Source organism: Anabrus simplex, chromosome 1, assembly GCF_040414725.1.
Source record: "Anabrus simplex isolate iqAnaSimp1 chromosome 1, ASM4041472v1, whole genome shotgun sequence".
NCBI lineage: Eukaryota > Metazoa > Arthropoda > Insecta > Orthoptera > Tettigoniidae > Anabrus > Anabrus simplex.
In genome coordinates this window covers 257,099,648-257,111,800 of record NC_090265.1, presented here as the reverse complement: position 1 = coordinate 257,111,800, position 12,153 = coordinate 257,099,648, and the positions used below count along the sequence as shown (strand labels likewise).

The 12,153-nt window shown below is 41.0% G+C and overlaps 1 protein-coding gene across 2 annotated transcripts in view; it reads left to right on the top strand.

Annotated features, from left to right (window-relative positions):
- The window catches only part of LOC136864716 (carcinine transporter), a 214,871-nt gene extending 210,823 nt beyond the window's left edge, over nt 1-4,048 (top strand). For both annotated transcript variants that reach the window (XM_068226112.1, XM_067142042.2), the window contains exon 10: nt 3,484-4,048. In XM_068226112.1, coding sequence (XP_068082213.1) covers nt 3,484-3,696 — 213 coding nt within the window. In that variant the 3' untranslated portion in view covers nt 3,697-4,048. The remainder of the gene's footprint in view (nt 1-3,483) is intronic.
- Nucleotides 4,049-12,153: the final 8,105 nt, after the last annotated feature.

Sequence of the window (12,153 nt, the reverse complement as noted above, 5' to 3'; positions counted from 1 at the left end):
GGAAATAAAGAATTAAATGAAAACTTCATAAATATAAATTAATATCAACTATCGACTGAGATACTATTGAATCATGTTAGCAAACCCCTTTCTACAGTACATTTAAGCGTGTATTACTGGTGCACTATCAAGCTTTCCAGGTTCGCGTCACCGTGCTATTTTTTTCTTTATTTTGAGGCCTCGGTTAGATTCAGAAAGTCTGGGGTTTGATTCCCGGCCGGGTCGGAGATTTGAATCGCGTCATTAATTTTTCTGTGTCGGGGACTGGGTGTTAGTCCCAACACTTTCGTATTCATATTCGCACAAGACACTACACCACCAAACACCACAGAAACACGCAATGGTGAATACATCCCTCCATATAGGGTTGGCGTCAGGAAGGGCATCCGGTCGTGAAACAGGGCAAAATACACTTGTGTTACACAGGTCGCGTCCACGACCCTACAGACGTGGGTAAAGCGGCGGAGACGATTTTATAGAGTCGGTTTAGCAGTGATGTTTCGTTTGGGGATGTCCTAGTTATTTCGTTTTCGTATGTGACGTGTTTCTTGAATTGAATCCCTGTACATGAGCATGAGCAAATGAACGCAAGTATTCTTGTTCTTAGATTGTGGTGTATTTCTGACAACGAATTCCTATGTTTCATATTTATCACCTGCAAGTTTACATAGTTTTGAAATGAGTCACTTGAAACTGACATCACTCGACCCAACATAATTCGGTATAGGGGAGGAGGGAGGAACCTACCTCACGCACTTCCACTGCCTCTTTTCGAAGATTGACGTTAAAGACCAGGGTCATTAGTGAAGCTTGGGCGCTGGCCTTCTAACCCCAACTTGGCAGGTTCGATCCTGGCTCAGTCCGCTGGTATTTGAAAGTGCTCAAATACGTCAGCTTCGTGTCGGTAGATTTACTGGCACATAGAATAACTCCTGCGGGACAAAATTTCGGCACCTCCGCGTCTCCGAAAGTAGTTAGTGAAAGGTAAAGTCAATGTCATTGTTATTGAAACTGATAAACATATGTAAACAGATGCACCTTTTCAAGTGTATTATGCTCTCTTCAATTTAAGATCAACAGAGCGAGTTGGCCGTGCGGTTAGGGTCGCGTAGCTCTGAGCTTGCATTCGGGAGATGGTGGGTTCGAATCGTACCATCATCAAACCCGAGGATGCTTTTCCGTGGTTTCCCATTTCAACACCAGGCTGTACCTTAAAATTAAGCCCATGGCCGCTGACTTTTGAATTCTAGCCCTTTTCCATTCTTGCGTCACAGAAAACCTTCGATGTGTTGGTGCGACGTTAAACCACTAGCAAAAATTTAAGATAACTCCCCTCACGCGTCTGTTTCTCATACCATTTGCAAGCATATCATTAAAATGTACTGCTCCATTAAGCAAGTATCGTTTTGCACGCTCATGCTAATACTTCATTACTATTTGCGTTGAGATACACCGTCTATTCTTCAGTTACTATATCAGTGTAGCGTTGAGCAGCTCATTTCATTTTGTGACAATTGAAATAGATTCTCATCCCTAGGTGATATTCCGAAACTTCTTTACCATAATACGTTATTCTTCCTGCCTCATTAAATTCGAAGGCTAGTGCTGCCGTTTTCAAACATATAAATAGCCCAGATTATTTTGTGTAATATATATTTTCATTATCGATTGTTATGCCTTTCAGAGTTCAGTCTAAAAGCCCCTCTGATTTTACTAAACTCCGCCACAATCCTCTATTCGTAACTAAGGAAAATCACGTCGTCAGCATGATCGGTAAGACGACCAAAATTGCTGCCCTCCTAACGTGAAAGACTACTAGTAAATTCGCAGGGAGCACAGTTATTCCGCTAAGACAGTTCAGAACGAGACGAGTGATAACAGAGGGGGAGGTTCAACAGATATTGCCTGCGAGGCAGTTTGCAGCTATAAGGAAACCCTTCCTTCTGTAAGTCTCCGATCTGATTAACATTTGTTACAACGACTTCATTAGGAATGCTTTATTCAGCCATATCAAAATTTGATGCTCAGTCGTATATTTAGCGCCTTTTTAAGGCGTCAAAATGTGCTCATTTAACCACCGCATAGACTGGAATGAGCGGCGGGAAGCAGGTCGAGGTGGGGCAGCCGGCCAGTTCATGTGTCTCTCGCACACACACATTACATCTCCACCTATACCTCCTTCACGCCGCTCACTGCTGTCTACGTGGTGCTTAAATGAGGAAACTTTGACGCCCCAAAACAGGTGCTAAACATACGAGCGGGCATCTAATTTTGATATGGTTGAATAAAGCATCCCTACCGAAGTCTTTGTACCAAATCGCGATCAATTCGGAGACTTACAGTTGGAAGGGTTTCCTTGTAAACCATAGAGGAGCTGCGAAGATGAAGAGCGAACTCAACATGGGAAAATTTCTTATTTAACTTTTAAAATTAGAAATCATGGAGAACAATAATGTGAATGAACCTTATTGAATTCGCACTTCTTTCCTTTTTGTTGAAGAAAGCCGAGCAAAGATTTTGAGAGTTGTGGCTGCGAGTACGAAGAGTGGACTCACCAGCACTCCTTGTTTACGTAAGTGTCTATTCGTTCCCAAGTGAACCCATCCCTGATCAAGCCAGCATATGCCAACGAATATCATTTCTCTATGTCCCGTTACAGAGGAGAAAGGTTTTAACACAGGAACAAGAGAATGACAATAGTCACAACGGCGTGACTGACTACGATAGAGACATCATTTCAGTTTTCTTTTCTTTCTTGCAATAGAAGATCTGGCTGGAGAAAATATGTGTTGAAGCTTCCTGATTTGTTCATTGTAGATGTTCAGATATTGAAAATATAAAAACATGTAGAAAAGAGACCACAAAAAATTTCAGTTGTACGTTTTCTGAATAAGTATTTGTATCCGAAAAAGAACCAAAACATTCATTATTTTCGTTGAGTTCACCCGAATGGAATGATTTTTTTTCTCATAAAGTAAATTTGGTGAGTTCACCCTTTGTATTCGCAAAGCACTGAGTGTGTGTGTGTGATGTCGCTCAAAATAGAATTCGCGCATGGTACCGTATAAGTTCCTCTCAGGTACACTTCTCCCCAGAAACCATTGTACATATAGATATAATGTCGGTGAATGCATAGAAGTTGTATCCACATGGGACGTGAATTATAACTTGATAATAATTAAAATGAAGTCTGAAATAATATAACATGCAAGGAACATTTAAAACCACGACCTCATCCTTTTCTTGAACTACTGTGTATTATATGCGTATATTTTCTTCACCTTTTGAGAAGTGATAAGGGAAAGAGTAGGGCATTTCAGCCAGAAAAGGTCAGTGAGTGTGCATGTAATCACGAGTGGTAGATAATAAATGGAAATTCATGAAAGACGTTTGTTCAAGAAAAACTTGTATCTGTCGTTATAGAAATAGGAAAATATTCCTCACTTTTATAGGAAAAGTAATTTTAATCCTTATATGTTTCAGGGCACTTCTCAGGACGTCAGGTATCCCTATGCCATTTTGGGTGGCATAACGCTAATGGGCAGCATTATGGCCTCCTTCCTACCAGAAACACTCTACGAGAAACTTCCAGAAACTCTGCACGAAGCTCAGCAGTTCGGAAGGAATCAGAGGTTTTGGAGTCGAATACATAAGCCAGTGGAAGACAAGGTCTCACAAAATGGAGTAAACTCGTAGCGAAGGCTGCACTTATCAGAACATTCTAATGTGAAAATTTGGAGTGTTATGGCACAGTTATATTGTGCCCACAGTTAGGATATCTAAAATGTACCATATATAACGCGTTGAGCGCGTAGTTATGTTTCTGTTCTACAACGTGCGGGTTCTCGAAGTTACAGCGTGTTATTTCTCGAAAATAAATCTCATATTTCTGGTATTACTATATAAATGTTATAAATCTCTGTTTAAGAGAAAAATATTGGAAGAGGGAAGAAGGAAAGAAAGAGAGAGCAAGAAAGGAAGAAAGAAAAGAGTAATTTACTCCTCAAAATTGATTATTACGGTGTAGAATCCTTCAATAAATTCACGTTTCAAAAATGCATAATTGTGTTACTTTTCACATAACCTCTCCCTGTGTAAATTATATGATGGGGAGAATATCCAAAGTACTGTAGGTCTGGAGTGGTTATTGAAATTTGAACAATATCTTCTGTATTATATTGAGTATAGATTGGATTCTATACACTTTTCTGCAACCCGAATTTTATAGACAACCTAAAATCGGCCCCTGTTTGTATTCATAATTAGTACAACAATACGTTGGGTTCAAGTTCGACAATTCAGACGGAATTGTTAGCGCCTATGGTAACTTAGTGGGAGAAACTATATTGAACGCATGAAACGATGACAGCTGCAACACTCTCTCTTAGAACAGGAAGCGTACATTAAACATATAAACAAGTACCATCTGGAGAATGAGTTTCTTATGAATGCTAGCCTCATCTAAGTCAAGGTGGCAAAGCATGCACCTCATTGTTTAAGAACCAGGCTGTACAGAAGTAGGTTCAAATCCTAGCCAGCGCCTATTTTTACTATCTACTAATACTACGCTTATGGCCTCAGGTACCGTGTGCAGACACTTTTACTTGACATTATCTAGGCTGCCTCGGCGTCAATTTTTACGTTCAGCTTTATCATACAACAGAGTAAATCGGATCTCTTTGTGGCGATCTATGGCTGCGTTTTCATTAATTTTATCAGGTAGACACCAAGCGGCCCGCCTCTGTGGTGTAGTGGTTAGTGTGATTAGCTGCCATCCCCAAAGGCTCGGGTTCGATTCCCGGCTCTGCCATAAAATTTGAAAAGTGGCACGAGGGCTGGAACGGGGTCCACTTAGCCTCTGGAGGTCAAATGAGTGGAGGTGGGTTCGATTCCCACCTCAGCCATCCTGAAAGTTGTGTTCCGTGGTTTCCCACTTCTCCTCCAGGTAAATGCCGGATTGGTACCTAACTTAAGGCCACGGCCGCTTCCTTGTCTATACCTTCCAATCTTCTCACCCCCCCCCCACATGGCCCCTATTCAGCATAGCAGGTGAGGCCGTCTGGGCGAGGTACTGGTCATTCTCCCCAGTTGTATTTCCCGACCCAATGTCTCACGCTCCAGGACACTGCCCTTGAGGCGGTAGAGGTGGGATCCCTCGCTGAATCCGAGGGGAAAACCAGCCCTGGAGGGTAAACAGATTAAGAAAGAAAGAAAGAAAGAAAGAAAGAAAGAAACACCAAGCGTATCTCCAGAGATCTTCTATACGCCAACATTGTCGAATGGACTTCAAGCATTTGACCACCTCTTCCGGGTTTGAACGCGCAATCTTGGGAACTGGTGATCGAGACTCTACCACTGATCCTTAGAGAGAGAGAGAGAGAGTACCTCTTACTGAGGACATGGTATGGGGCGCATTTCCACAGAATGTTGTTTAATTTGGCCCTGAAAAGGTCTGTTTGTATTGAATGTTACGTAGCATATTTTCTGATATAGTAATTCATCCGAAAAAGAGAAACACTAAGGAAAAGGTTGGTTTACTGCTCATTCTGTGTAATACCCATTGACAAAATATTCTTCAAGCGTCGAAGTCAGATCATGAAGTTTCCGATGTAATTGGAGAAGATGGGGCTGGAACTTATTGTTAGGTAATACTCACACAACAGATGACTGGCTGATGCTGGTCTGCTGTACAGGTGCCTGCACCAAAATGAGGAACATTCCAGACAGCGTCGGAAAGAACCTCTTCATTACGAATAGACTTTATAGGAATAACCCAAGTTGAACACAAACATCGTTCAAGGCTCCAGACTGTCGGTTTTCTTATGACAGGATATCGCTTCTAATATTGGCGTTGCGACTATGGTGACTTCTATCACGTATCCCCATAGTTGGTTAACAAATCGACGTATCCAGCACTGGAATACGCTTTGTGTTGTGACTCTTTTGTTTGCTGTGAAGTTCAGGCAGCACTCATGCTTAACATAACACTGTGTTATCTTATTGTACCTATTCTGCCATAAATAGGTACAATGAAGAAGTAAATATCTTCAACACTATCTGCATAGACAAGGATTCGGACCGTGGATCTATTTTCAGGTTTCGAAGGCCTTACCGTTTCAGCCACAGTGACAATACATTTCTTGTTTGCAGGAAGCATGTTATTTACGCTTTCTCTCTTGATTTGGACATTTAATTTTCGTGTCATATCTCCGATTCGTCTTTTACAGTGTTTATCTAGGTGCTATCACAACAGATCATTTTGCACATCCTATTAACTCGATCGTATTAATAGTACTTGTACTGTAACAGCTCTCAATAAACAGCCTTTTTGGACTAGTACTTTCAACTTGGTGCGAATATCGCCCCGTAGTCGTTTTTTCTGTGCAAGGATGGCTCGTTTTATGGTGCTGGTAAATGTAGATAGCAAGTAGAACAATATCAACCCAGTGTTCGATAGGCTGCAAATCTTTATGAATTATAAGGGGCTGGTGGACCTCTCTGTGAATCTAAACCTACCTTTACACATAGTTTCTAACGTTATCAAGACCCCTATAAGAATATAGACACAGGCTTTATATGTTTACGAGTAAAAAATGTCGTCAAATTGTTTGGTGGGGACGTAAGTCCGTTCGCATTGTAATCCATACAGCAGGAATGTTCAGCCTAGAAAGGCCACAACCCGCTCTGCAGCAGCGATAGAGAATAGGGAACATGCATGATTCGGAGTTTTAATTAAAAATATGCTAATCTGATTCAAAATTGCATGCAGAATTCAAAAATGTGATCAGAATGTACAAATAATAACTCCAAACATGATAAAAATCTACGAAAATGTCACGTCACGCAAGTACGCGATCTCATTGGCCTGACGTCATCGTACAGGTTGGCTGAATTAGCAGACGAAATAACACATAGTGTGCTGTGAGAAGCAGGATACACTTCGCGTATTTCTACTTAACGTTAGTGTCTAGTATGGTTAAATTCGAGGTCTATACATTGGATAATAATCTGAGTGGTATATTTTAGACTTAAAATGAAACCTGCGCAGACAGTGAGGCAGAAAACTTATAAATGGTGTAGAGTTCCGATGTGCAATAGCACATCGCATACCATAAACAAATTGTTTATAAACGTTCCAAAGACGATAAAACTAGGGAGAAATGGATTTTGGCGAGCTGGAGAAATGCTGGTGATATATCGGAAAAGTCTACAGTTTATTTTTTTTGAAGATTTTAACGTAAGATGAATTTGTTTGAATTTTCAAACCACTTTTCTATGTCAGGTGTTCCAGTGGTAAAACTTTAAATTTTAATGTATGATGATTTATTTAAATGCTTCAATTACATCTTGGAATATGAAAGTAACAAACAGTGCATTAAATAATGCTGATTATTAAAGTATTCTCCAAACCTAACCTATGTTTTGGTGATCCATATCAAGATAATAAATCAAAGGGGTTATGAACCATTTGACAGCTCTAATTCTACCAATATATCTTGGCATGGGACAGTTGTGTATGTCTTTATTGAAGAGCTTAATTGGTAAAGAAATTTAGGCTATATCTAAATACTCTATAATGTAACAAAGAATAGGCGTGTACATCATTAAAGGAAACAACGTGAATTTAACAAATGTATAACTCTACACAAAACCAATGCTTCTCTGTTGGGGCCTTATAAGTTAACAATGCTCAATTATAATAATTATCATAATATTAATGAAATAAATAACATAATTGCACACAGGTGAAAATAGTGATGTAGGTGTTTAAAATATTATCCAACTTAGCCTAAGTTTTAGGTTATACAAGCCAAGTCATAAACCGAAGGGTAAAAATACCGCGCGAGTTGGCCGTGCGGTTAGGAGCGCGCAGCTGTGAGCTCGCATCCGGGAGATAGTGGATTGTGAACCCCACTGCCGGCAGCCCTGAAGATGGTTTTCCGTGGTTTCCCATTTTCACATCAGGCAAATGCTGAGGCTGTACCTAAGGCCACGGCCGCTTTGTTCCCATTCCTAGGCCTTTCCTGTCCCGTCGTCGCCATAAGACCTATATGTGACGGTGTGACGTAAAGCAAAAAAAAAAAAGTAAAAGTCGCAGCACCCAAAGACATTCCTGTATTGAGCGACTAAAATGTCACCAGGACACTTTTCTTTCCTGATATGCTCAACTTGTTAAAAGCCAAATGTAATTAATGTTATTGGTTTCACGCCCCGCTAACTACTTCTACGATTTTCGGAGACGCCGATGTGCAGGAATTTAGTCCTGCAGGAGTTATTTTACGTGCCAGTAAATCTACCGACACGAGGCTGACGTATTTGAGCACCTTCAACTACCACCGGACTGAACCAGGATCGAACCTGCCAAGTTGGGGTCAGAAGGCCAGCACCTCAACAGTCTGAACCACTCAGCCCGACTTGTGAAAACTAGATGAAGTCATATTTATCTTTATCATGTTTAACTTTTTCCCTCCACAAAGATATTTAATTCTATTTCATGGGCCCTGGAAGACGGTAGGCCAGTTGTCCCAACCATAAATATATATTTTTTGGGGAATGATAGATTATAGCCCTATAGTACTATGATCTTTCTTTCTTTCCTTATTTCTTTCTTTCTTAATCAGTTTATCCTTCAGGGTTGGTTTTCTCTCGGACTCAGCGAGGGATTTCACCTCTACCACTTCAAGGGCAGTGTCCTGGAACGTGAGACTTTGAGTATGGTGATGAAACTGGTGAGGAGGGCCATTACCTCGCCCAGGCGGCCTCACCTGTTATGCTCAACAGGGGCCTTGTTGGAGGATGGGAGGATCGGAAGGGATAGACAAGGAAGAGGGAAGGAAACGGCCGTGGCCTTAGGTGCCTGGAGGAGAAGTAGGAAAATACGAAAAACCACTTCGAGGATGGCTGAGGTGGGATTCGAAACCCTTCTACTCAGTTGACCTCCCGAGGCTGAATAGACCCCGTTCCAGCCCTCGTACTATTTGTTTTCAACTTTCATGGTAGAGCCGGGAATCGAAACCGGGCCTCCACTACACCACAGAAGCGGACTAGTACTATAATACAACCTATATGTTTATGTTAGTGCTGAAATCCGATTTCTTACTTTACTAATACTGAAAGCCCGAAAATGTAATGTTATTCTTTAATAGGGGAATCAGTCTAGAAGGAAATGTTGAAAGTGATGCGATACCTATCCAGGTTCGTTGTTATCCTAATACTATGGGTTACAGTACATTGCACGTATATAAAAGACGCCACTTACAAACTTGCTTGTTATCCGCGAATTTCTGCGGCCACAAAAGTCACTATTTTTCAAGATAGATTGTCTGATTGTGCTGTTTTGAACCTTTCTTCTGTCATTTTGAAGTTATTCGCGATCATGAATAATAAACAATCGGCTTTTAGCAACTGCTGATGCACAACGGCTGGTAGAGATCCATGCGGTACTGGATCGTGACGTCACAGCGCGCCGCTTACGTCAGAGGCCGTTTCACTCGCCTTGCGGAAAGGCACTATTAAATATTTTTTTAATGGTAGAAAACAAGACAACATACCACAATGTAATACGTTTACGTACTATTTCATTGGTGTACTTTTCAAAAAACATATTTTTGAAAATGATGCATGTTCCCAATTGCCGCATCACGCATTCACGTAGGTGTTCAGTGTGTACCTGGCTGTCGGTCACCTCACTAGTATCTGCTGCAGTTTGTGTGAGCTAGGATTTATTTTCATGGAAAATTTTAATAAGCACTTCACACACCTAATGCTCTTTTATTATCGAAAAGGAAAAATGGTTTCACAAACTTGCAGGAAGATTTGTGCTGTTTACGGTGGAGATGCGGTAACAGATCGGAAATGCCAGAAATGGTTTTCTAGCTTTCAATCTGGAATTCGCTCCTTAAAGGACAAACCTCGTACCGGAAGATTCATTATTACAGACAAAGAAAGACTCAAGTACAGTAGTTGGTTCAAACTAACTCAAGGGTGACAGCGGGAGAGATGCTGAATATATCATCCAGTAATGAGAGGAAACTCCTGAAGAGGCTTGGTTACATACTTCGTTGCGATGTTTGGGTGACATATGAACTCAGTGAACGGAATTTGGTACAGCGCATGTCGATTTCTGATTCCTTACACCGGAAACCGTAAAAGTAGTTAGTGGGACGTTAAGCCAATAACATTATTATTGTGATTCCTTAGTAAGTTGCTATGAACATGATGCATTGCTGAAACGTTTGGTGTCGGGTGATGAGAAGAGGATTATATATGACAACATTGTAAGGAAAAAGTAATGGCGAAAAAGAAGCGAAGCTCCACTCACAGTTGTCAAATCAAATCTCCGTTACGGAAAAGTACTGTATTGCATTTGGTGGGATTAGAAAGGGATTCTCTACTACGAATTTCTTCCTAATGGACAGACCATCAACTCAGTGAGATATTGTTCTCAACTGGGCGTCCTGAAAGAAACCATTGAAGAGAAACGTCCAGAATTAACAAACAGTGAAGTGGTGTTCCATCATGACAACGTGCGACAACACGTGCCTGCTGCGACTCGTCAGAAGTTGTGGCCTTTTGGCTAGAAAGTGTTACCTCACCCGCCCTACTGCCCTGATACCGCTCCATCAGATTACTGTCTATTTCATTCTCTGCAATATTTTCTGAATGGCTGCTTCGTTAGAGTACTACAGAAGGATCATCGAGCAGTTCATCCAACAAAAATGTTCAACATTTAGCGAAAGTGGTATTTTTAAGCTACCGGGAAATGGCAAAAAGTCATTGATAATAATGGAAAGTACTGTACAAAATGAGATTTGGGCGATGAATTAATGCAGGTTTAGAGAATTAGAAGTAATTTTGATTACATCCTTATGTAGATGTCAACAAATGCATTTATGTTTCATTTTACCAGCTTCCCTGACAATCGATTGAAATAAAGTTTACTTTGGTAGATATCAATGTTTTCCATTGCACCGATGGTGTTGCGCTACTAACCTACTTCCTTATATCCTATTAACATAGAGAAAATGTAAACATACACAAGTACTTGTACTTGGTTACATACTTCGTTGCGATGTTTGGGTGACATATGAACTCAGTGAACGGAATTTGGTACAGCGCATGTCGATGGCTGGTAGTTACGTCAGCCACTTGTCTCTACACGCTGTTAAGTGGGCATGCATACCTTTCAGGCGTACTAAATGGTGATACGAACGGACTTAAGTTGGCATTCTGGTCTTCATGGACACGGCGCCGCCACCAAGACACACCGGAACGAATGAGTTTCACTTGACGGTAAGTCTGGTCCTCGGAGGGCAGAAAGGGAAGGGAGAGGGAATGGCAGATGCTGAATTCCTTCCTAGTCTAATTTCTTGAGGAGGATGTTGTGGCAGTGCACAGCTGCAGACTACGCATTGTTTGATAAGTAAGCCACATTTGCATTTGTTGATTTCACGATGCAGTTCTTTTGTGTTGCGATTGATAGCCTGTGGGTAAGTATTTAACAAGTTAAACAAACTGTTTTGTCCAGTATGATCTTGTGGGTAGATGTGATAAACCCGAATTTATTTTTCTTGGTGATAACACGTTTTATCAGACCATGGACTGCTACTCTGATTTCAAGAGTCATAAATGGCACCCATATTTAGTCGCTTGAAGCGATATGAATAAAATTCATATCTTCGTATATCTTACCAAGATTATTTGATCGATTTAATAATGTTATTTGCTTTACGTTCCACTAACTACTTTTACGGTTTCGGAGACGCCGAGGTGCCGGAATTTAGTCCCGCTGGAGTTCTTTTACGTGCCAGTAAATCTACCGACACGAGGCTGACGTATTTGAGCACCTTCAAATACCACCGGACTGAGCCAGAATCGAACCTGCCAAGTTGGGGTCAGAAGGCCAGCGCTTCAACCGTCTGAGCCCCTCAGCCCGGCGTTTGAACGATTTTAGGGGGAGACCCAGCTTAACAAAGGAAAAAATGGTTAATATTCATTCGATTGTTAAATATGCTACAATTGTTGTTGACAATTGCTGCACATATCCCAGTATTGGCATGCTTCCTGGCAACCAGAAGCAACTTTAATCATGTCAGAGTTTTAATAATTTTAATATTTTAAAATAAAATGTTCAAAATTTCTCGCCTTTTTAAC